Below are 26,320 nucleotides of genomic sequence, written 5' to 3'. Positions count from 1 at the left end.
ACTAGACTACTGCGGAACCTGGTGGTCCTGCACCGCACACTGCAGTACCTCTTCCCAGAGGCTAGCAGAGTGAACAGTCCATGATGGGGGTGAGAGGGGTCCCCGATAATGTTCTTAGCATGGGATAGGCAGCGCTTCTGGCCAATGTCCTGAAAGGAGGGAAGTGTAGTCCCGATTATTTTCTCTGCTGTCCTCGTTACCCTCCTCACACTACCCCAGTCGGTAGCGCTGCAGCCTCCACACCACACAGAGATACAGCTGGTCAGGATACTCTCTATGGTGCCCCTGTAGAATGCGATGAGGGAAGGTCGGGGCAGGTGGGCTCTCCTCATCCTCCGCAGGAAGTACAGGCGCTGCTGTGCCCTCTTAACCAGTGATGCAGTGTTCACGGACCAGGTGAGTTTGTTTGTAATGTGCACCCCTAAGAACTTGATACTGCTGACAACCTCCACAGCCTTGTTGTTGATGCAAAGTGGGGCATGGTTGGGCTGGTTTTTCCTAAAGTCGACAATGATCTCTTTAGTTTTGTCAACATTCAGGACCAGGCTGTTGTCCCTGCACCAGCCCACCAACTGCTCCACCTCCTCTCTGTAGGCCAGGTCGTTGTCGTCCCTGATGAGGCCCACCACTGTTGTGTCGTCAGCATACTTTACGATGTGGTTTGTGGCGGACCTAGGGACGCAGTCGTGTGTCATCAAGGTGAACAGCAAGGGGCTCAGGACACAGCCTTGGGGGGAGCCCGTGCTGAGGTAGATGACATCTGAGATGTTCTGACCTATCCGCACTGATTGGGGTCTGTCACTGAGGAAGTCCAGCAGCCAGTTCCGCAGGGGGGTGTTGAAACCCAGGAGTCTCATTTTGTCTACCAGATGTTGTGGGATGATGGTGTTGAATGCTGAACTGAAGTCCAGGAACAGCATCCGCACATGGGTGTTCTTCTCCTCTAGGTGTGTCAGGCTCAGGTGAAGCGCAGAGGAGATGGCATCCCTGGTGGAGCGGTTTGTCCGGTAGGCAAACTGAAAGGGGTCGAATGAGGAGGGGAGACTGGAGGTGATGTGCTCTTTAACCAGTCTCTCAAAGCACTTCATTATGATAAGAGTCAGTGCAACGGGCCGGTAATCATTGAATGATAAGATCTGGGGTTTCTTTGGCACTGGGATGATGTTGGCAATTTTGAAGCATGATGGTACTTTGGCTTGGTCTAGCGAGGTGTTGAAAATGTCTGTTAGTACACAAGCCAGCTGATCGGCGCACTCCCTAAGTATCCGCCCCGGAATGTTGTCCGGGCCTGGAGCCTTCCTTGTGTTGACCCCTCTCAGGGTCTTTCTCACGTCAGTTGAGTCCAGGAGGAGTGCTCTTTCGTCCTGATTTGGAACCGCTTTCGCTGCAGGGGTGCCGTTTTGTGCCTCGAACCTTCCAAAGAATTTGTTGAGGTCATTCAGAAAGTCCATGCTAGTGTCCTGCACTGGGGCGGTGGTTGGCTTGTATTTGGTGATGGCCTGAATGCCTTTCCACATATCCCTGGTGTTGGTTGTACTGAGGAAACGTTCCTGGATTTTTTGACTGTGCGTTCGCTTTGCTAGTCTGATAGCACGGTTCAGGTTAGCCCTCGCTGATCTCAGCGCCTCCTTGTCACCAGATTTAAAGGCAAGGTTAAGTACTTTTAGTTGTTTGCATATCTCAGCAGTCATCCAGGGCTTCTGATTGGCACGGGTGCATATAGTTTTGGTATTGCTGACGTCTTCTGCGCATTTACTGATGTAGGCTGACACAGAAATGGCGTACTCATCTATATTTATTTTGTTGTTGTAAGTGGCAGCCGATTTAAACATGTCCCAATCAGTGCAATCAAAGCAGTCCTGTAGTGCCTCCATTGCCCCCTCAGACCACACCCTCACCTGCTTCACTGTAGGTTTTTCTCTGGTCAGCAGGGGCTTGTATGCTGGAATTAGCATAACAGAAAGGTGATCTGATGAGCCAAGGTGGGGGCGGGGGGCTGCTTTATATGCACCTTTGATGTTTGTGTAGGCCAGGTCTAATGTGTTCCTACCTCTTGTAGCAAAGTTTACATGCTGATGGAAATGCGGGAGAACTGTTTTCATATTGGCCTGGTTAAAGTCCCCCGCCGCAATAAAAATGCACTCGGTGTAAGCATGCTGCAGTTCACTCACATTTCGGTAGAGAACGTCCATTGCCTCCTTCGTATTAGCGCTGGGGGGCACGTACACGGCAGTAATGATGGTCGCGCTAAACTCCCTCGGTAGGTAGAAGGGTCTGCAGATCACCTTCAAAAGTTCAATGTCTCGTGAGCAGTGATTCGAGATTATCTTCGCATTTCTACACCAGTTGTTGTTGGTATAAATGCATAGACCGCCACCCCTGCTCTTGCCGGTGAGCTCGCCGCTTCTATCAGCGCGGAAAGCAGTTAGCCCCACAATGCTAACAGCGTCATTCGGGATAGATGAGTTTAGCCATGTCTCCGTCAGAATTAAAGCACAACAGTTCATCAACTCGCGGTTCGATGTGAATTCCACTTGTAAATGGTCCAGTTTGTTGTCCAGGGAGCGGACGTTGGATAGGAAAATGGATGGTAGAGGCGTTTTGAAGGGTTTGGCCTTCATCCGAGCCGTTAGCCCGGCCCGACAACCTCGTTTCCTTCCCCGGTCACAGCGCTTCCGCTTGCCACTTTTACTCGCTGCTTTGTAGGCCGCTGTGTTCTGTTGACGTAGCACTCCGAGGCTAAGTAAACACTCCAGAGTGATCGTGGAAATTTGCGCTGGATTTCTGGATGTTCGCATATCCAGCAAAAAACTGCGATCGTATATTAATCTGCAGTTAGAGTTGTCTTTGTTCGCCCTCATAAACTGAGTCGAAGATTGGGGTTTTTGACCAGAATGTGAGAAACTGTCGGGAGCAGATGCAGCCGCAGCCCTACAGGGCGCCATTATCCTCAGTAGGGTCGCGGGGGTGCTGGAGCCCATCCCAGCAATCATCGGGCAGTGGGCAGGGGACACCCTGAACTGGTTGCCAGCCAATCGCAGGGCACACAGGGACAGACAACTCGCTCACACCTAGAGCCAATTTGAACCAGCTAATTAACCTGACCTCTATGTTTTTTGAAATGTGGGAGGAAACCAGAGTGCCCAGAGGAAACACACGCAGGTACAGGGAGAACATGCAAACTCCACACAGGAAGTTCAATCTCATGGCCTCAGAACTGTGCCACACACGCGCTAACCACTTGTTGATTATCTTGTTGATTATCTTTGATAATTGGACCGGCCAATCCACCTGAAATGCATGTCTTTGGAATGTGGGAGGAAACCGGGGTGCCCGGAGGAAACCCACGCATGCACGGGGAAAACATACAAACTCTGCACAGGAAGTCGGGTAGCTGGATTTGAACCCACACAGGACCTTAGAACTGCGCCGCCGTGCTGCCCGGCTCAGATGTCATTTCACCATATTTAACACAGTGCGTCCTATCTGAGAGGTAGGATATGAACCATAAGAGGATAGTTCCTGAGAGACCAATCCATTTTTCCAACCGTTCTAGTAAGATATTATGGACCACTGTTTTAAAAGCAGCACTAAGGTCCAGCAGCAGCAAGAGTGATGAAGCGCCAGAGTCCATAGCCAGTAGAAGATCATTGGTTACCTTAATCAGAGCTGTCTCAGTAGAGTGGTTAGCCCTGAATCCTGATTGCATTGATTCAAAAAAAATTGTTCTCGAATATAAAATTATTCAGCTGCTGTGCCACAACTTTTTCAAGTACTTTAGAAAGAAACGGTTGGTTTGACACAGGTCTATAATTACATAAACTTTCTGGATCAAGGTTGGGTCGTTTCAGCGTAGGTTTGATAACAGCGGACTTAAAAGCCGCTGGAACTACACCTGAGGAGAGTGTTATGTTTAAGATATTTAGAACCACCCGTCGACACAATATTTTTAACTTTTTAATAATACTTAAGAGAACAATTATGAGACTAATGTTTTATTCATTGCTAATTAAAATTAAACAATACTTTAAGGACAATTTGACTGGAAAATAAGTTAAAACAATTTTTAAAAAATGAATAATATATACTGGACTGTCTCAGAAAATTAGAATATTGTGATAAAGTTCTTAGCTCAGGAGGTAGAGCGCTCGTCTTGGGATCAAGGGATCCCAGTTCGAATCCCGGCTCGTCCGTGTTACATGTCGAAGTGTCCTTGGGTAAGACACTGAACCCCTAATACCCCCAATAAGCAGGTTAGCGCCTTACATGGCTGCAAGGCCGCTATTGGGAAATGTGGAGCACATTGTAAAGCGCTTTGGGAAGTCATTGACTTGAAAAGCGCTATATAAATGCAGATCATTTCATTTCATTTCATTTCATATTTTCTGTAATGCAATTAAAAAACAAAAATGTCATACATTCTGGATTCATTACACATCAACTGAACTATTTCAAGCCTTTTATTATTTGAATATTGCTGATTTTGGCTTACAGCTGAAAAAAACTCAAAAATCCTATCTCAAAATATTAGAATACTTCCTCAGACCAAGTAAAAAAATAATTTTATAACAGCAAAACTAAATCAAACATTTGAAAATGTCCATTGATGCACTCAGTACTTGGTTGGGAATCCTTTTGCACGGATTACTGCATCAATCCGGCGTGGCATGGAGGCAATCAGCCTGTGGCATTGCTGAGGTGTTATTGATGCCCAGGATGCTTCGATAGCGGCCTTCAGCTCATTTGCATTTGTAGGTCTGGTGTCTTTCATCTTCTTCTTAACTATACCCCACAAATTCTCGATGGGGTTCAGGTCAGGGGAATTAGCAGGCCAATCAAGGACAGTGATGCCATGGTCAGTGCACCAGTTACTGGTGGTTTTGGCACTGTGGGCAGGTGCCAGATCATGCTGGAAAATGAAATCCTCATCTCGATAGAGCTTTTCAGCAGATGGATGCATGTAGTGCTCTAATATCTCTTGGTACACAGTTGCATTTACTCTGGACTTGATGAAACACAGTGGACCAACACCAGCAGCTGACATGGCTCCCCAAACCATTGCTGACTGTGGGAACTTCACACTGGATTTCAAGCAACTTGGATTTTGCTCCTCTCCAGCCTTTCTCCAGACTCTGGCGCCTTGACTTCCAAATGAAATGTAAAACTTGCTTTCGTCTGAAAAGAGGACTTTGGACCACTCTGCAACTGTCCAGTGCTTCTTCTCCATAGCCCAAGTCAGACGCTTCTTCCGTTGTCTTGAGTTCAGAAGTGGCTTGACCATGGGAATACGGCTATTGTAGCCCATTTCCCGGACACGTCTGTGAACTGTGGCTTTTGATACCTGGACTCCAGCTTCAGCCACTGTCTTTGAAGCTCCCCCAAATTCTGGAAGCGGCTCTTCTTCACAATTTTGTTAAGGCTGCGGTCATCTCTCTTGGTTGTGCAGCGTTTCCGGCCACATTTTTCCCTTCCAACAGACTTTTTGTGGATATGCTTTGAAACTGCACTCTGTGAACAGCCTGCTCTTTGAGAAATTTATTTTGTGTCTTACCCTCCTGATGGAGGGTATCAATGATGGTCCTCTGGACAGCAGACAGATCAGCAGTCTTCCCCACACTTGTGATTTAGTTTACTGAACCAAGCTGAGTGTTTTTAAGGCTCAGGAAACCCTCGCAAGGTGTTTCGAGTTAATTAGATGATTCAGGTGATTAGTTGAATAGCCTACTTGTATACTTTTTCATGATATTCTAATATTTTGAGTTTTCTTAAGCTGTAAGCCAAATTCAGCATTATTCAAATAATAAAAGGCTTGAAATAGTTCAGTTGATGTGTAATGAATCCAGAATGTATGACATTTTTGTTTTTTTATTTGCATTACAGAAAATAAAGAACTTTATCACAATATTCTAATTTTCTGAGACAGTCCAGTATATATATATATATATATATATATATATATATATATATATATATATATATATATATATATATATATATATATATATATATATATATACATATATATATATATATATATATATATATATATATATATATATATATATATATATATATATATATGTCATTCCTAAGACTTAAAAAGTGGTCGGCGGCGCCCTCTGTTGGCTGCGGCTGCATCGGCTCGCTACAACGGGTCAGGTGCAATCGACATTTCGTTCTGTGTACATTGTTACACAGAATGACAATACAAGGAAAATTATTATTATTATATTATTATTATATATATATATATATATATATATATATATATATATATATATATATATATATATATATTTTTTTTTTTTTTTTATATATTTTGTGCAGGCTTGGGGAGTAACGGAATACATGGGACGGCAAAAAAGATGTTGGCAAGCTGTTTGGATTTATTTTCATTTTGTTTCTGTCGCATTTTATGTTAATTTTGCCAGAGATCAAAGCCAGGAGAGAAAGCTTACCACGTGTTGTGAGTCATAATTTTATTCATATTTAGTTTTTTTGTCTTTTATTAGCATATTTGGTATTGAAGTATTCCAAAAGTAATTGAAAGTAATCCAGTTAAAGTAACCCTACCCAACCCTGTGAATAATTCACTATATGAGTTAAGGCAGTGATTTCCAACCACTGTGCCGCGGCACACTAGTGTGCCGTGAGAGATCGTCAGGTGTGCCGTGATAAATTAACCAATGTCACTTTTTAAAATTTGATAAAACATTTATGAATCATTTTCTGCGAATATTATGACATTTTCAAGTGTCTGTGCTGTAACAACTTGGGGTATTATAAATTCTATTGAAATTAAACATACTGTTCAGTGTCATTTTATAACATTTTTGGTAAGTAGTGTGCTGCAAAATTATTTCAATGTTAAAAACATGCCCTGGCCCAGAAAAGGTTGAAAAATACTGAGTCAGGGTACTGTCGGTTTATACGAGCTGCTGCACCATTTGTGTCCAAATATTTCTTTCGAACCAACTTGTACGCACTAGAGTTATTGTCTGCCGCTGGGATTTTTTCAAATGTGGTTATTACTGCATTCCGCGAGAAATAACGATGCACTGTACATCCTGGCTTTTTTTTTACCTTAAGGGCAGGTAGACATACCAAACCTGTTTATCAGGTGCTTATGTCACTATTACGGTTACTGTTCAATTGCATTATTCAAATAATATTTGAACTTCTTCTTACACGGATAGCTGAACTGTCATTACTTTACTATAATCTCTAGGGATGTCCGATACTAGGGTTCCGATATTTATACACAGGTATTATACATGTTCTTTGTGGTGTGATTTAATTTTTCAAATGCTAGATATATTGCAAAAAAAATATCTATAGAGTACTGATACGTTAAAGAAGGCTGGCTTCAGCACAAAACGGATGCCAGGTATCGACCGCCGAGGGCCATTCTCCAATTTCAGTTAGTCATCGATAGAGATAGAAATAACACTTATCAAAGCCGTTAATGCACAAAACATTTTATTTCATTTCAGGAATTCCTCCTTCCCATACCAGCAAGAGTACTGATACGATTAAAAAGCCTTGTCACCAATATGCCTGATATCTTCTGTGGAGTGCCGTATACTCCATTAGTGAGTAGTCATCAATCGAGATACCTCTAACCAATACCTTGGGCATTAGTTATTAGTTATTTTTAAGGGAATAACTTTGCCTACCATCAACAGTACCAGTACCTTGAAAGGCTTGAGCAACGTTACTTAGTCCAGGTATCGTCCATCGAGCACCATACTCCAATCTCGAGTAGCCATCCATAGAGATTAGAACACTTATCGATACTGTTAGTGCACAAAACATTTTATTTCATTTAAAGGAATTCCTTCCGCGATTATCAAGAGTACCAATACCTTTAAAAAGGGTGGTCTCTGCACTGATACCAATGCCTGATATCTTCTGTGAGGAGCCATACTTAATTTTCGAGTAGTAATCAATAGAGATACCTCTTACCAATACTGCACGGGCACAAAGTTCCTTAGGTCTAATTAAAGAAATACCTTTGCCTACCATAAAGAGTACCGATTCCTTGAAAAAGACTGGCATGGACACCGGTATCAGATCATGACTCTTGTATTCGACACCACATTTTTTTCAGACCATTGACAGAAATACCACCTACTGATATCATAGATGCATGGAATACCTTTGGCAAACATCAAGAGTACCGATACCTTCAAGAGGCAGGGCATCATCAGTGATATCAGATCGGAACTTCCTTATTTAATACCATGTTTTTTTCAGCCCAATCTTGATACTGATCCTCCAATCTTGAGTAGTTATTGATAGAGATGCCACTAACCAAGAATAGAAGTGCAAGAAATACCTTTGGCTACCGTCAGGAGTACCGGTATCTTTAAAAAGGCTGGCATTGGCACTGATATCAGATTGGTACTCCCCTATTGGATACTATGTTTTTTTCAGACCAATACCGATACTGATATTTCAAACTTGAGTAGTCTTCGATAGAGATTCCACTTACTATTGATACTGTGGACAAAATAGCCCATTTTAAAAAGAAATACCAGAAATAAGGCTGACATCGGCACTGATACGATGCCCGGTATCTATTTCCCATCGGTAATTACTGCTATCACGCTTATTAGTTTTGTTGTAAAAACGTCCTCGAGACATGGACGTAAATTCTGACGTAAAACTCATACATGAACTCACCATGAGCAATGTTCCCTCCAATTTTCCACGGGTCTGAGCGTTCACACAAAGTCGGTGAGCAATGCTTGAAACAACAGTGAGCAACCATAATCCCAAGTGTGGCAAGATAATTAATTATCAAACATGTCCAAAACTTGACATCAAGTTACATTTTGCTGAGTTTCCGGCAATGCAAAATTATTTTTCTCTTTTGAATGAATTGACTCATGTACTATTGCAAAGCTTGTATGGCCTACATACGTCGTTTGTTCTTACAATTCTATCACAAGATATCCATTTCTTTTTATTTCCTGATATATTTTGTCATATTAACATTTTTTGGGGCTTATTTAGTCGGTTGTAAGATACAGAACTGTACCTAATCATATTTTTTTGTGGAAGTACAATGTTGGCAACACGATTCACTTGATATAATTGGAAATTATTTTAATGCAACACAAACTTTTTATTCTTTTTTCGGTGTGTTTTTTCTACTTTTTTTTAATTCCTTTAAAAAAAATCTCATTGTGTTTATTTTTTCCGAGCTGTTACTTTTTTCTTTTTGTTCTCTATTCACTTTTTTCCTACATTTCTTTCTTTTCTTTTTTCTGGCTTTTTAATAAATGTTTCCTTCTTTTTTTTCTCTTCCTTTTGTTTCTTTCTTTCTCAGCTTTTCACTACTTTTTCATTTTGGTATTTTTTTCTTTTTAGTTCTATTCCCCCCTTCCCTTAAGTCATTTTGTGAATAATTGTACTTAATATTTGGTCATGTTGGGATTAAAGAAGCAAAAACAACCTGAAGAGCCGTTTAGGACCCTTTTTAGTGAGCCGAGCCGAAGAAGCCGGTTCTCGACATACTCTACTAACTTTACTCAACTTCGTTCGACTTCAGAATACCTCATTTAGGACACAACGTAAGGGGAACCCGTGTATTTTTACTTTCATGCACTGTAACTTTGACTTAAATCGCTTCTTAAGGAGTAATTTTCAGCCCTCATTTTTGTGCGCTGGCTAGATTTTCTTGTGCGCCGAGAATGTGCGAGCAGTGCTTAGAGGGAACACTGACCATGAGTATGCGTTTGTTTAGTATGTAAACAAAGTGACTGACTTTTCTGATTCTGTTTAAAAAGAAGAAAAAAGGCCAAGAAGGATGAATTTGTATTTGATGTATTACTCTCACGATCACCAGTGTTCACTCGACGGCCATTTTGTTTTTGAAAGACTCAGCCAGCGGCCTGCTTTTTTTTTTTTTTGTGTACGTCACATTATTGTACGTGGCAGGATCTCGATACCGCTATTGTTTAGCCTGAAAACATTTCTGGACCGGCCCCACCCGTGTTGATACATGATACACGCTGACTGCGCCCACTCACCAAATCCTTCAGTTGAATTCACGCCATTGTTGGCAAATTAGTCAAATGCTTATCACAAGGCAGGGCTGCTTTACATTCAACAAATAACATTTTTTTTTTAAATTCATATTAGTCCAAAGTCTGTTTTGGTAGGACAACAGTATATATATATATATATATATATATATATATATATATATATATATATATATATATATATATATATATATATATATATATATATATATATATATATATATATATATATATATATATATATATATATGTATATATATATATATATATATATATATATATATATGTATATATATATATATATATATATATATATATATATATATATATGTATATATATATATATATATATATATATATATATATATACCCCGCGACCCTACTGAGGATAAGCGGTACGGCTAATGAGATGAGATGAGATATATATATATATATGTTTGTCTCTTTAACCATCTTTTTTCGCCTGTCTCCGCATCCGTGTTAGATATTTTTTCATGGGATCACTTAAGGGCCTTCTGCACTTTGTGTCTACACTTCATTGCCTATACTCTGTGCTTAATGCACTGCGTGGAAGCTAAATGTAGACAAAACACTCTGCCACTGAGAACGCTATTGCCCCTTAATATAGTGGAGCTGCAATTGCAGTTTGTTTTGGGGAAGTTTCCATTAAAAGAGGTTCCCAGAGGTTAACCTCTGACTGCGATATGAAATAAATTTGTACCAAAAATAATCCACCATTTCACCAGATGATGGCAGAAACTGTTTTGCCACCTTGCCCTTGGCTTTCTGTGAGAATTTTAGCTCACTCTATTTCCGACATTGTGACTGTAAAAAAAAGCAAACTTTATTACTTTGTTATTGTTTTATTTTCAACACAAGGATACTGCTGGAAGTGTGAATTTCCCTTCGGGGATGAATAAAGTATCTATCTATCTATCTATCTATCTATCTATCTATCTATCTATCTATCTATCTATCTATCTGTCTGTCTGTCTGTCTGTCTGTCTGTCTGTCTGTCTGTCTGTCTGTCTGTCTGTCTGTCTGTCTGTCTGTCTGTCTGTCTGTCTGTCTGTCTGTCTGTCTGTCCGTCCGTCCGTCCGTCCGTCCGTCCGTCCGTCCGTCCGTCCATCCATCCATCCATCCATCCATCCATCCATCCAGGACCAAAAGCCTAAACCTTAGAATCCTAATACCATTTTTATTTTTTCTAATTTATTTATACTTTACTTTAGATTTATCCGTTTTGTTCGATAAATTTGTCAACAAATCGTGATCCGTTGGACCGGAAGTCGTGTGAACAATTAGCATATTTTAGTAACACAATGGGCGACGTCTTAAATAAAATAAAACTATAATATATATATATATATATAAATATATATATATATATATATATATATATATATATATATATATATATATATATATATGATACATTTTATTAGTGTTTTCCTTTATCTTGTTGTGTAAAAATAAATATTTTCGAAATGAAGTTGTAAATTTCCGCTTGTTTCTGACAACAATGACGTCACACCATCGCAGGTGGATCGGAAAAGTTTGTCTAGAAGGGGGCGAGGAGTAGAAGAGAAAAAAAAGTGCATTGCTGTGCACGGAGAACCCTTCCTATTGGATTACTGGGATGCTGCGGCGGGGGGAGATTATAAAACAGGCGGTGGCTGCACATTCTAAAGAATAACGTTTGAATCTAACGGTCTGTACGCACGCAGCTCTCCTCGACGTCAATCAAAATGAACAGAATTATTCTCCAGTTGTTCGCTGTCGGACTTTGCTTTGCTCTCGGTAAGATTTTCTCTTTAAATGTCTTTTTATTTCGATTTAATTTAAAAGTATTTTCCTCTGAGAGCATACGTGCACTCGAAGTTACACGTATCCTATATTGCGATGTATTTTCTTTTAAAATGACGTAATTGTTGTCAAAGAGTAAATACAAAATAAAATAAAATACGTCAAGGTGGTTAGAGTAACGACTTCAGTGCATTTGCCAGGGGCGTGTGTACACAAGGGAGGGCGAGGGTGGGGCCGCCCAAAAGCGTGACAAATTGGGCACATTGACCGAGGGTGGCACACCCAAAAACAATAAAAGTATAAAAAAAAACTATCTGACAAAGTGCGTTGGAGTGGCAGACTATCAAGTATTTTATAAATGTCGAAATTTTGTTTCAAAAAAATCTATTTGATCTTGTATTTATTTTATTGGTAGTTTGTTTGGAGTAAATTTGTCGAAGGATAAATGTTTGATGTTTTTTTCTTTTTTGGGGGTGGGAGGGGTGAATGATAAAAAATCTTGAGGTTTTAAATGTACATTATTTAAAACTTAAACTTAACACTGACTAAAGCTTTTGTATTAATTAACTTAAGTTAATTAACCTAATCTACAGCTGCTTGACTCGATTTACATGTGAGTGCAGGTTTAAGCTGCTTTAACTCTGAATTAACTAAGTTAAAAACGTTAAACACGCTTTAACTTTTGGTTATTTATTTCAAATCTATTAACTCCTACTTAAACCTTCAAACCTGCTTTGACTCTGGTTTAATGATTTAATTGGTTTAGAGCAACAACAAAAATGAAATGAAATGATCTGCATTTATATAGCGCTTTTCAAGTCAAGACTTCCCAAAGCGCTTTACAGTGTGCTTGCTTCACATTTCCCAATGGCGACCGTGCAGCCATGTAAGGCACTAACCTGCTTATTTGGGAGTATTAGGGGTTCAGTGTCTTACCCAAGGACACTTCGACATGTAACACCGAGGAGCCGGGATTCGAACTGCGATCTCTTGATCCCAAAATGAGCGCTCTACCTCCCTTTAAAGCTGATTCAGATCGAAATCAGAGTTCATCTCGAACTCTGAGAAAAAATTGTTTTATAAGTATTGACTTTAAACCCACTGTCATCGAAAGTTAAGTCTTTAAATCTTTAAACCTGGGCTGAAGATTTCAAGTCAAGTCATGTTTATTTGTATAGCCCTTAATCACAGGGTCTCAAAGGGCTGCAGAGATCAAAGACTATTGCAAACTATTATTACTATTATGACACCATCCCCTCATCTAAAACCTACATGAGGGCAAATAATACATATATTATCGACATAAAATATAGGTTATTCATATGCTATGGAGTAGAAGTGTGTTTTAAGCATAGATTTAAACATTTCCACTGAGGTTGCAGATCGAATCTAGGGGGTAAGAGCATTCCACAGCACCGGGCCCGGATGAAGTACACTCTCGAACCTGCGGATCTCTTCTTGGCTCTTGGGATCACTAGTAGACCAGCCTTTTCAGAGCGAAGGCTCCGGACTGCAATATAGGGGGAAATTAAATCTGAAAGATATGAGGGAGCAAGTCCATGCATGATTTTGTATACTACCAACAGAACCTTAAAATCACATCTTAAGCTAAAAGGAGCCAATGCAGGTTAGCTAAAATCAGGGTAATGTGTAACAAGAAAAAATAATTCATAGTTCTTACTTTTGTAATTTTATCAACGTATAAAACCCAATTTAAAAATAACAAATGTATACTTTATTTTAAAAAGAAAATTATTTCTAGCTATTTAAAGGGACAGTGTGTAATATTTTGTGTCTCTTAGTGGTGCAAAAAAACATTTACTAATAAAAACAAAATATTTTTGGGAATACTACCTAAAAATACATGAAGTTTAAGGAATAAATATTTCTCCTACTTAGTGGAGTCCCTACCTAGAAGTCGCCGCCATGTTCATCTGGCATCTTGCTGCTATGCTGTGCTCTTGGTACTGTTCTTTTTTGTTCGCGTTCGACAATACAGTGCCATTAAGAGGTCAAATGCTACACACTGGGGCTTTAAGTATTTAAAATTAGAAATGTAAAATGTGAAAAAGTACAGGAAATGTTACTTGGAAAGGTTGTTTTCTTACTTTCCTCCATCATTTTTTCTGACTCTTATCCTCACTAGAGTCGCCAAGGGGTGTTGAAGCCCATACCAGCCATCTTTGGCCAGTAGGGGTCCCCCTCAATTCCTTGCTAGCCGGTCACAGGCCACACAGAGACGAACACAAATTTACACCTAGGGATAATTTGAACAGGCCAATTAACCTGACATGCGTGTATTTGGAACGTGGGAGGAAACCGGAGTGCCCGGAGGAAACTCTCGCGAACACGGGGAGAACATGCAAACTCCGCATGGGGAGGCTGCAGTAGCTGGAATTGAACCCTGGCCCTCAGTCACTTTTTGCTTTTTCATAATTTTTTAAAACTATATTTCATAGTTATTTAGTTTTTGTTTTTTTTTTTAAATTCAGAAGTAACATTTAAAATGACTTACATGCATTAGAATCAGAAAAATAAGTATAGAAAATACAAACCTTTGCTGGAAAATTATTTCCTCAATTTTTTCCTGAAGCAGTATTTTTATACATCTATACAAATCCCCTATTTGCCATTTTAATGACTATCTCTCTCTTATACATTTTTAAAATTGAATTATAGTTCAAATGAGAGAAAAAAATAGTGCAAGAAATACAAGCTAAAAATGGTGTATAATATATCTCTTAAAACAAAAGTTAGAAATAAGAAAGCTTATTTGAATTATTAAATGTATATTTAGAAAAGGTTTAGGCCCTTTTTACTTGAAAAGACTATTAAAAAAAATTCCTATATACAAATATATGTATGTATGTATGTATATAAAGTATGTGTGTGTGTGTTTAGTTTAGTTTTGTTGTGCCGAGTACATGAAAGCTAGCAGATGTATGCAGACAGACAAGTAGCAACACCTCATCGTGCCTATGTCTTTTTTTCCCCATTTTTTAAAATGTTTTCCCAGGATGCTGTTCACCACACGCCAGGGCAAGGCGTTGCTTTTTGGTAAACCCACATCGCGTCCCGACTTGTCAGGCCATCTCATGAGAAATTCCTCACCTCATAACAGTGCAGGCCCGTGTCTCAAATTCCTTCCCCGCCGAGGATTTGCAGCATCCACGCCACAAATAACATTTGTTCTTTGGCCTTTTGTGCCTCATTGTTCGCTCTGGGATCAAGTTTCCAGCCACGCCTTTTACCCATAGACCCCTCTCACCCCTCACCCTTTTTTGTGCGTGCTTTGTCTGCTTTTTCTTTCCAATAGTGCGCAACTCAAATAGCAGTTTGAGCCTGATGGTTGACCCACCGCTGTGGGCTCTGTTTTGGGAGCGAGCAGTTGTATTTTTGTGACTGTTGCCGGTTAGCTCTATTTTGGAACTTGCACTTCGCTGACAATTTCCATCCGAGACTGCACGATTAAGGGGAGGGGTTGGGGGTAGTCGGCTGCACAACCAATGACTAATGCTCTCTTGACTGAGGTGGGGCGAATGAGTGCCCATGTCTTCTGGGCCAGCTTGTCAAATAATTTGTGTTCTGGGTTGATCTGATCATTGGAATCTGGCGTCAGATTCCTCAAGTCAATATGGCAACCTGATAAAGTTATAATTTAAGAGGTACTCCTAATAAGGAGGGAAGACATGATTTTTGAGCGTTTTTCTTTGCAGCATTCAATAATCAAAATAAACCAACCTTGGCATTGTAAGCATTCTTCTTTTCATTGTCCACGGAACAGTTGTTGGGGCACCCCTTCCTGCGATGTGCACAGGCTGGGGGCGCCCAGCTCTCTCCCAGCAGTGCCTTTTTTTTCTTTTGGTTGGGGTTTGCTTCCCCTCATGAAACAGATAGTACTGGTTTCCATAGTTTACAGTGGCAGGAAAAGCCCACCAATATGTCTGATACTGCACTTTCATCTGGTCGCCGTAGTTTTTTGGTCTAAAGCGTCATCTTGCTTCTCACAGATGAGGCAGACCTCAACATTGATGGGCTGTTTGACAATACTTATATTGGATCATATTTTGTTCTTTTTTATCCTTTTGTATATGTAAACCTTGTTGAATTTTGACACTGACCAATGTATAACAATACAGTACAGTACATGCATAGAATTTCACATACAGCCACAAAGGACACCCCAGACACATCGATAGGGACAACTACATGACTCGAATGACAAAAAGGCATCATGCGTTTATTAGTTTAAATTATGAACCCTGGCAATGGCATAAACATTCTTCTTTGCACACAATCGATATGAGAAATAATCAACCCTCACATTAGAATTCTTCTTTGCTAGCATTTAATAATAGAAAACGGAATTACCCAGGCATTGTAAGCACTCTTCATTGCAAGCAGAATAGAAACCAATGTAACACTAATTTTGATGAATGTATAAGAAACCTTAAATGAATTTAATAATAAAAACAAATAAAAGAACTCAAAATAACATATCTTAATCGTTCAAGATCCCTTTATTTTTGTCCAGCGTAAATGAAACGCTTGAACATTTTTTATCGTCGCCAACAGAGGGGTAACCAAACAAAAAGTACTGTTCCTTTAGAATAATTACTCGATTAAAAGTAAAAAGTAGTCGAGGTAAATATAAAGTACTTGGTGAAAAAACTACTCAAAAACTGTGTAACTGTAGGAACGTCTCATCTCATAAGCTGCACCGCTTACCCTCAGTAGGGTCGCGGGGCTGTAGGAACGTTTTATTTATATATATATATATAATATATATATATATATATATATATATATATATATATATATATTTTTTTTTTTTTAAACAAATATTACATCAGATCATCAAAGTATGTGTAATTGTAAGTCTGTAATCAGTTTTACACACACACACATATATATATATATAATATGTGTGTATTTATCCGTATATGTATGTATTAGTATGTATTATTATTATTATGTATGTGAGGCTACAACTATTTACACTGTGCATACAATACAGTAAAAACTTAATGCTGCTTCAAGTTCCACCTGGTGGTTGTTGTTTTGGTTACTGCTCAAATCTAATTAAAAGAAATGAAGTCACTGACCAAACAAATGCGCCTTAGCAGAGACAGAAAGACGCGTATTTACATGGTGGGATTTTAAGTAACGGGTTCAATGTAGCAGAGTAAAAGTATAGTTTATTTTTTGCAAATCTACTCAAGTAAAAGTATAATAAATGTAACCGAGTAAATGTAAGTTGGTGACCAACTCTGCTTTTATTGCCCTTTTACATGTAAACAAAATGAGTGGCCAAACATTGTTTACCTTTTATAATCTGCACTATTTAAATCAATAAAACGTTCTTTTATACTACCTATATTTATATATATTCTATTTATAAGCAGATTTCTGTTTGCCAATCAACATCACGATCGAAACTGAACAGTAATGTTAGCTTAATGATAACTAGGTTACAATGTCTATTACAACTAAGTGTTTACCATGGTAACACCATCACTCAGCTAAACGACAACAAAAGAAATGGGATACTTTTTTGAACTTTTGTAATTCATTAACCACTTAAACATTACTTTTGACGATCGAACCGCACCCAAGACAGCCAATCGAGCTACTTTGTCGCTACGCAGAGTGTAAATGTTTACATTTCACACCTGACTCGACTGAGCGTATTTATCTTGGGATTTTTCACAAAAGGTTAACGCTGATCTTTATCACTTTGCTTTATTTCAAGCGGTTTGAGAGTTGTTGTTTTTTTAAATGCCATTGTGAGTGGACGGTCAGCTGGTTGGTCATTGTGTGCCCTCGTTTCCTGTTTCCTGGAATTTTGTTTTAAATCACTTGAGAAAAATGTGAGTCATTTATTTAGGTTTTATATCTCCTGTTGGGAACGTTCACACGTAAGCACAATGGAAATTGGGAAGGACACAAAAACTTTACGACCACAGTACTGTACTTTTTTTTTAAATGGCGATTTAGTCGGCCTCTAGCGGACGTTTAAGGAAATGTTTTTTCAACTCCACCCCATTTTAAAGACTGCAGTTCACTAGACCACCTATAAAGGACAGCAATGTTCTCTTCAGTCAATCTACCGGGAGTCTTCTACCGATCGTAAAGCATATCCTTATTTATTTTTTGTCACCAACTTTCTTCATGTCCCTTTGATATTTACATCTACCCAAAAAGAGGAAATTTCACGCAGATACTTCACATACATTAGACAAAGAATTTTACTTAAATCAAATCCCACAGTGTAAAAGATTAAGAAGCAATTACTTTGTTTTCAAATATATTAAAATATTGACCAATATGACTTAAAATGAACATAAATATTTTTGCCAGCTGGCTAGGAATTTTAATCATATTTTAGCACGGAGTAAGCAAATTCCTCCTGTTTTCAAATGAATTAAAATAAGAAAAGAATCACTTAAAATTAACAAAATTTATTGCTAGAAGCTCAAGTATTTTACTCATTTTTCACAGAGTGGATTTTGAATTGAGAAGCATTTTTTCCTGTTTTTAAATATATTTTGCCACATCAAAAACTGCCAAGTTGTTCCTAAGCGTCTTAAACATAATTATCACATATCAAGTGACAAAATGGCCTTCTAGGATCATTGTAAAGCAGTTTTTCTTTTTTGTCGCTTTATTCATTTTCTACTAACGTGATATGATTAAGAATATTATATTCCGCCTCTTGGATGAACATAAACCATTTTATAGTGAAAAATAGATTTCAGCTTGTCAGACAAGCTCCTTAAAACAAGAATTCTATGTGGAATAAAACTATGACTCGGAATGTTTACATAAATTGTGTGTCACTTGTGCGTCATGTCTTTTTCAATAATTGCAAATAAAGGGAACACTGTTGTCTAGGTGACTAATTCCAAGATGATTTATAATTTGTTTTAAGTCATGGAAAAGAACCTCAACTGAGCTGATGAATTTGCCGATAGTAAACATGCGTAAAAAAATGTAAAAATAGATAAATAAATGTTTTACTTAAAATGTGCATGTGTTTCAAAAGGATGCAGTGCCCCTGGGTGGTATATATATTTTTTAACACTTCCAGTCCAACGGGATTCGAACCCGTCGGTCAGCATTTTGAAAATTCTAAACTGAGGCGAGTTGTTTGCTTTTCCGGGAAACCTGCGTCACATCCACAAACTGAGTTATTCATTTCTTCAGCTTGACAATTTAAGAAAAGATTTATTATTATTTTATAATGACTGATAAAATTGCATTTTAGAGTTTTTTTTTAATAGGGGTCAATTCTGCAACACGGGACATATGGTAGCGTGATGATGCGTCACGCTTTCGAATGGCGTCTGTCGGTCTTTTTAGAATGGAAGTATGTTAAAATGCAAACCTATATATTATTTGTATATTAACCAAGGCCATATAGTTTTTTTAAAGTATTCCATTTCATAACCTATTACGAGATATTACCCCATGACCATTGATGAATTTATTTTATCATGTATCTTATTGTGTTGTATGTTATTTCATCTATAAAGATTTACTTTAAATAATTGTACTTTTTTACTGTATTTTACTTTTTATTGTATTTTGTCTGATTTTTTTTGTATTGTAACACATTTCCTTTTTCATTTTCATTTTGTAATTTTTGTATTCTTTTCATTTAGATATTTGTTTTTTACATTTTAATTTTTTTGTGTGTGGTTTTATGTTTTTATTGTAATGTATTATTTTTCATATATTTTTTTATTTGTAATGTACTATTTTTTATTTGATCTTATGTTGTATTTTTTGTATTGTACTGTTTTTTTGTTTGTATTTAATTTTCATTAACTGCGTTTTAATGTATTATTTAAATTGTATATATTTTATTTTATTTTTGAATTTTTTTTTTGATTTGTCTTATTACTATTTTTTATTTCAATTGTATTGTAAAAAAAATATTATGTTTTTATTTTAAAGTTAAATTTGTTGTACTATTTTATTCTTTAATATTTTATTTTCATTTATTGTCCTGTAAAGTATTCCATTTTGTACTTTATCTTATATTTTTTTGTTATATTTAACAATTTTATTTTGTTTATTCATTTTCTGCATTGTTTTTGTTCTTTTAATGTGTTGTCTCATCTCATCTCATTAGCTGTACCGCTTATCCTTATTAGGGTTGCGAGGGGGGGGGGTGGCTGGAGCCCATCCCAGCAATCATCGGGCAGGGGACACCCTGAACTGGTTGCCAGCCAATCGCAGGGCACACGGGGACAGACAACTCACTCGCTCAGTCACACATAGGGACAATTTGAACCGGCCAATTCGCCTGAAATGCATGTCTTTGGAATGTGGGAGGAGACCGGAGTGCCCGGAGGAAACCCACGCAAGCACGGGGAGAACATACAAACTCCGCACAGTAAGGCCGGTAGCTGAATTTGAACCCACGCAGGAGGTTCCCACGACCTCAGAACTGTGCCGCACACGCGCTAACCACTGCTCCGCCGTGCTGCCCTTAATATGTTGTATCATACCCTTTATGTTTTATTTTGTAGTCGTGTTTTATTTTTCCTTTTTTTATATTTTAATTATTTTGTTTTTGATTTTATCTATTTTGTTTTGCTTTAGATTTGAATTTATTTTTACTCTTTTTCCTTGTAAACTATATTCAGAAACAAAAATAAAATGGTAAAAGTAGTTAAAGCATATATTTTTTTCTGTTTTACATCTCTATCTAATATATGTTTTTTTAAATGTGTTTATTGAACAAATGATTTACTTAAGTTTGTATAGATTGATATCTGGCACATAGCTGAGGGACTTGGCAAAAATAACAGTTATTGAGGAAGAGTTCTGATCGGAGTGAAAAAAAACCTATACTGTATCGATTCTGGAAATTAATACTGGTAATCGTAATTCTGTTGGCCAGTCATTTGCGCTAATTTTGTAGTCAATTCAATTCAGTGTTTATCAGTATTTAGTTTTTGAGTCTTAGTCATATATGCTAATTTTATCAGCTTGTTTGAGGGGTTTTTCATTGTTCCTTAGCATTAAGCTAGTTTTTTTTTCTTTTTGAATTTTTCTCAGGCCATGCTGCACTACAGTGCTACGAGTGCAAAGTCGGCCTTTGGAGCCTGTGCATCACCAAGAAGGTGATGTGCGCCGAGGGCGAGCATTGCTACAGCGGCAAAGGAACTGCAGGTGAGACTAGTGTTTTTTTGTTTTGTTTTGTTTTGTTTTTTAAACCGATTTTTTTCTTTTCATCACTTTGGTTTTTTTTCACTGCTTCATTACCATTGACGTCAGTGCCATCACTCAAACTGCTTCCGGAATGCGACGTGGATGGATTCCATGCTGACACTTTTGGCAACTTAATGACCGAGATGAGCAAAACGACATATGAGCTGCACGTGTTGGACCATGTCCAGAAATATTTTCCGATTTTCATCCGGGATAATTAGGACAACGCTGGATGAGTTTTGTTATCACTTATCAGGCCAATTTATTATTTGTTATTAAACCAAAACAGATTGTTTACATTGTCACTTCTGTCAAGGAACATATCTAAACTTTTATGTTTTGCTCTATTTTATTATGTCCGACTTAATGCGCCAAGTGAGAAAAAAAATCAACACTTCAAAAAAGTGTATTCTTAAATCGGGATTTGATCCAGATCTGCACCAATTTGGACATTCAATGTAAACAAGTGATTGGACTCCATACGCTTTACATTAAAGCTTCTAAAGAAAAAGAAGTTGGGGGCTTTCATGCTATACCAGGTTTAATCCAGATTTCATATCAACTACAAATTTGTCAACCATATCGTTGTGATTTATAACCCAAATGGGGTCACCATCTGAGATTGCTGGTTAATTTATTTATATATATATATATATATATATATATATATATATATATATAAACGGGGACACATACAGGCAGTCAGAAGATTTTCCTTTAATCGTAACTTGATCCAGATCTGCACCAATTTTGAGATACAATCTAAACTAGTTATGTTTAAAAAAATAAACGTATTACATCTGCCAAAACACATAAAATAAAGCAATCATAGATGTTTTCCAAGCTAACTAAACTAAGTTTCCTTGTGTGCTAAACCAGTAGAAATTGAGATTTAATCCAAATAACCTATTTGTCAACCAGGTTTTGACATTGGTCCAAATTGCGTGAGATCCTTAGATTGACCAGTCTATTGACTAAAAATACATTGGAAACACATTTAGAGGAGTTTATCTTGAATCCTAATTTGAGCTGGATCTACACCTATTTTAACTTGCAGTGTAAAAAAGTGGTGATCAAAAGATTATTACAGCTTCCAAAATACAGAAATAAGAGCAATCGTAATGCTTTAATAGCTTCTGATGAAACTAAGTTGGGGCCTTTTGTGCTAAACCAGGTTCAACATTTGATCCAAATAACAAATTTGTCAACTGTTCAGAACTTTGGGTCATCTAAAACTATTTTAGCTGCTAAAATGTGAAATGAAGACCAATCCCAAACACTATAAATTTTACATGAAAGCTCCTCACAAAAAGAAAGTTACCTTTCATGCTAAACCAGGTTTAATCCAGACCTGATCCGAATAACACATTTCTCAATGGTTTGGTTTTGACATTGGCCAAAATTGGATCAGTTCCTCGGATTAAAAAAAAACAACAAAAACATTGGCAATAAATACTGGTGGTTAGTTTTGCTTTGATCCCGATTTGTTCCAGATATGCTTAGATCAATGTTGTTATAGTTGCTAAATCTAAAATAATGAGAAATCTTGATGTTGGTTCCAGATTGTATCGCGTCAGAATAGAATTCCCCCGAATGTTTACCTACAAGCTACTCCGAACCAAATTAGTCCGGTGTATACAGGACTCTTATCTGGGATATTTAGATTCATCAAGAGTTTGTATCACAATATCAAAACTGGACTTTCTGGTGAATTCAGTCTATAGCTGAAACCACATTCCCTGAATTGCTCCCGCCGGGTCGAAACTGACAGCTCCAACCCTTCTCCTTTTTTTCTTTCCACTCAGCCGGCTTCGTGGATGTCCGCATGAAAGGTTGCCTGGCGGTGTCGAGGTGCAACTCTACCGAGGACGTCAACTTCCCGTCTAGCAGCAACGCAACCATCTACAAGATGGTCAAGACGTGTTGCAACAGCAACCTGTGCAATGCCGCCCCAGCCATGGCGGGGGGGCCCATGGTTTTTGCCTCGGTAGCTGCGTTGCTCCTGGCCAAAGTGCTAATGTAATGTTGCTCCCCCTGGCCCCCCTCCTGAATATTTCTGTCAACATTTTCCATTCACTGTGTGCCAGAATCTTATGTTATCATTTTTTATTTCATATGTTGATGGTGTGGAAGGCATATCTAGCTTAATCTGTAATGACAAGGATACATTGTCAATGTGAAATAGATCCTGATCATAAATATGGCCAAATGTAAACACTTGATTCAGATTCACCCACGTTTGTCTGATTAGTGTGTGCAAAACTGTTTCATGTTAGAAAGTCTGAATTAATGAGGATACAATGTCAATATAAAACCAATCCAGATCATGAATATGGTCACTTTTACATTTGACCATGTATGTCTGATCAATGCATGTAAATCGATGTAATAAAGTCTGAATTGTTGAGGATACACTGTCTATTCGAAATTGATTCTGATCATAAATACGGACAAATGTTGACACTAGTTTTACCCACATATGGCTGATCTTGTAATTCATCTTTTTTTGATGGTGTGGAAAGCAGATCTAGCTTTACCTGAAATAATAATAATACAGTGCTAGTATGAAACCGAACCTGATTAAATCTAATAATGATGATGCAAACTTCATATAAGCGTTTGATTCAGTTTCACACACAGGCGTCTGATTTTGTTATCCTTTTCTTAATTGTTGATGCAGAAGGTGAATCTAGTTTGATCTGACAAGGATACGCGTGAATTTGAAACCGTTTCGAATCATAAATATGAACAAATGTTGGCATCATGTAAACTCTCGATTCAGTCTCACCCATGTGTTTTCTAATCGTAGGGTGTAAAACTGATGATGCAATAGTCTTAAACAACAAGGATAGTGTCAATATGAAACTGATCCAGTTCATAAGTGTGTTCAAATGTAAGGGTCACAAAACCACTTCAGTCTCTCCTACGTGTGCCTGATCTATTGTTATGCATTTTCTTTTCTTTTTTTTTTTGTATTGGTGGTGTGAAACGTGTATCTCGTTGAATTTAAAACACCAAGATCAGAAATATGGACAAATGTAAACACTTGAATCATCTTTGCCCGCACGTTGTCTGATCTGAACGCGTAAACTGAAAAAGTTTTTTTTTTTGAACCCCTATGAGGCAAGTCTCGGGTCGCTGTTGCATCAATGGCCCCTTTCGTCTTCATCCGACAGGAAGGACCCGTCTTGCCTGTTTGACGTCCCTTGGAGAACGGCGGTCTGTTTTCGTTCCATGTGAATGACGCCGATACGAAATAAGTATTACCGATTAATTTTGAATTAGAAACATTCCTGATTTGGGAATTTTATTACTCGTTTTTTGTTTTGTTTTTCTTATTAAATCTTCAGTATCCATTTTTAAGGCAACATTTCCAATTTTTGTACCAGAATGGGATATTTTTCCCCCCTAAAATCTGTCACAAAAAGTATGGGATATTCAAAAATGTAGACACTGCACAAAATTTAATGCTGAAACTGTTCTAAAAGACAATGTTTGGGCACTTTTTGAGAGGGCAGGAGCTCTAGCACCAATTGATGTCTATTCGTGCTCACACCTGTGTATATGATTTCATGCATTACAAATTTGTGCATTGTTTTAAAGGAGTTTTTTGAATATACTGTATTTTTTATGGTTACATTTTGTGATCAAATTGACCGAATTTGTTATTGGTTAGTATTTAAGGGCTAACTCAACAGCCTCAATGAAAATATTTCACTGCACAAAGTTTAACTGTTTTATGAGACAATGTTAGTCATTATTGGTTTCGGTAAACCTTGAAAGGAAAGGGCTTTAGGACAACCTGATGTCAGATTGTGTACGCAAAAATAGTTTTCAACAATTCAAGCAGTTTTTCAGTTTTTCTTATAAGGAAAGTTGCTCTATTATGCTAAGAATACGTTTTTTTAAGTAGATTTTGGATCGTGAAATTGAAAGTTTTTGCGTCAATACAAGGGCTAACTTCTCTACCTAACTTAAAATATTGAATAGAATAGAATATGCCTTATTGTCATTGTTACAACATGGGATATGCTTTGACAACAAAATTGGACGACTCCAGGTCCACATTTACAGTGAGGATAAGGAAACAAAGAGACAAGGAACAAAGAACTAACTGACTTTGTTGTAAGTAGGCTTTGTTTTGAGGGTCAAACACCGTTGCCGGATACAACAGGAATGTTTGATGTTTGATCTTACATTACACATAGTCCAGTGTTGTTCTAAAGACAGTTTTTGTCATTTGTTTTTTGGTCATCTTTTTTGAGAAAGGCACTTTTTTGAGATGGCAAAGGCTTTAACACCGCCTGATGACAAATTGTGCATGCATATATGATTTTCAACAATAAATGCAGTTTTTTTGTTTAATTTTTAAAGAAAGTTTCTATATTATGGTAAAAAACTTTTTTGGGAATACTATATTTTGGATGGTGAAATTATTTGGATTTGGTATTGGTGACTACTCAACTGCTAACTTCTTTGGCTGAATAAAAATATTGACCTGCACAAGGTTTATTGATACGACAATGCTTGTCATTACTGGTTTGGGTAAAACTTTTTTAATGGGAAAATCTTTGAGAGGGTAGGGGCTCAAGAACCTAATGTATCCATCTGTGCACACACGCATATATAAAATCTGCAGTTCATGCAGTTTTGTTCAAGAAAAAAACCTATTTGAACAAAACATATATTTTCCTTAAATTTTGAAAGTTATTTGAAAGTGTTGTTATTGTTCAATAATCAAGTGCTAACCTTTTTACCTAAACGAATAAAAACATTGTCCTGCACAAAAGTTTAATGATCTGCCTGTTCTAAATGACCATTTTGGTCTTAACTGGTTTCAGCTAATCTTTTTTTTCTGAAGGGCGCTTTTTGTGTGGGTATGGGCTTTAGCAACACCTGATGTCTAGTTGTGCACACATATGCTTTTCTACAATCCATGCAGTTTTTAAAGATAATTTCTCTATTAAAAAAGACCAAAAAACGTGTTTTTTCTTTTATACTATAGTTTGGGATGGTGAAATTGACTCGTTTTGGCACCGTTGACTTCACAAAGTCCAAATCCTCTGTCTAAATAGAAATATTGAACATTTTACAACTATTTAACTATATAAAGTTAAGTGTCAGGTGTTTCTCTTCATTCAAGAAAGGAACCACACCCTGCCTTACCCCCTCCCCTTTTCCTGGCCCTCCTGTTCTTAAGAGGATAAAACCTTTCCCCAAAACCGGTTAATAGGTTTTTC

The 26,320-nt window shown here is 37.7% G+C and overlaps 1 protein-coding gene across 1 annotated transcript; it reads left to right on the top strand.

Annotated features, from left to right (window-relative positions):
• Positions 1-11,600: 11,600 nt before the first annotated feature.
• On the top strand, positions 11,601-23,492 carry LOC148370979 (sperm acrosome membrane-associated protein 4-like). The gene is made up of 3 exons (XM_088328817.1): positions 11,601-11,852; positions 20,928-21,041; positions 22,886-23,492. Exons 1-3 carry the CDS (start codon positions 11,801-11,803, stop codon positions 23,101-23,103), a joined length of 384 nt encoding a protein of 127 aa, XP_088184943.1. The 5' UTR covers positions 11,601-11,800; the 3' UTR covers positions 23,104-23,492.
• Positions 23,493-26,320: the final 2,828 nt, after the last annotated feature.

The sequence above is a fragment of the Urocampus carinirostris genome, chromosome 2, assembly GCF_059441175.1.
Source record: "Urocampus carinirostris isolate Australia breed hairy pipefish chromosome 2, RoL_Ucar_1.0, whole genome shotgun sequence".
NCBI classification, from domain to species: domain Eukaryota; kingdom Metazoa; phylum Chordata; class Actinopteri; order Syngnathiformes; family Syngnathidae; genus Urocampus; species Urocampus carinirostris.
Note: the sequence above shows the minus strand (reverse complement) of the source record. Positions and strands in the feature narration are given on the sequence as shown.

What these genes read in the sequence shown, in the direction of transcription:
- LOC148370979 (XM_088328817.1), top strand. Translation starts at nt 11,801, where the DNA reads ATGAACAGAATTATTCTCCAGTTGTTCGCTGTCGGACTTTGCTTTGCT. An exon ending in CGGACTTTGCTTTGCTCTCG is followed by an intron (nt 11,853 to 20,927) that starts GTAAGATTTTCT and finishes AATTTTTCTCAG; the next exon opens with GCCATGCTGCACTACAGTGC. An exon ending in CAGCGGCAAAGGAACTGCAG is followed by an intron (nt 21,042 to 22,885) that starts GTGAGACTAGTG and finishes CTTTCCACTCAG; the next exon opens with CCGGCTTCGTGGATGTCCGC.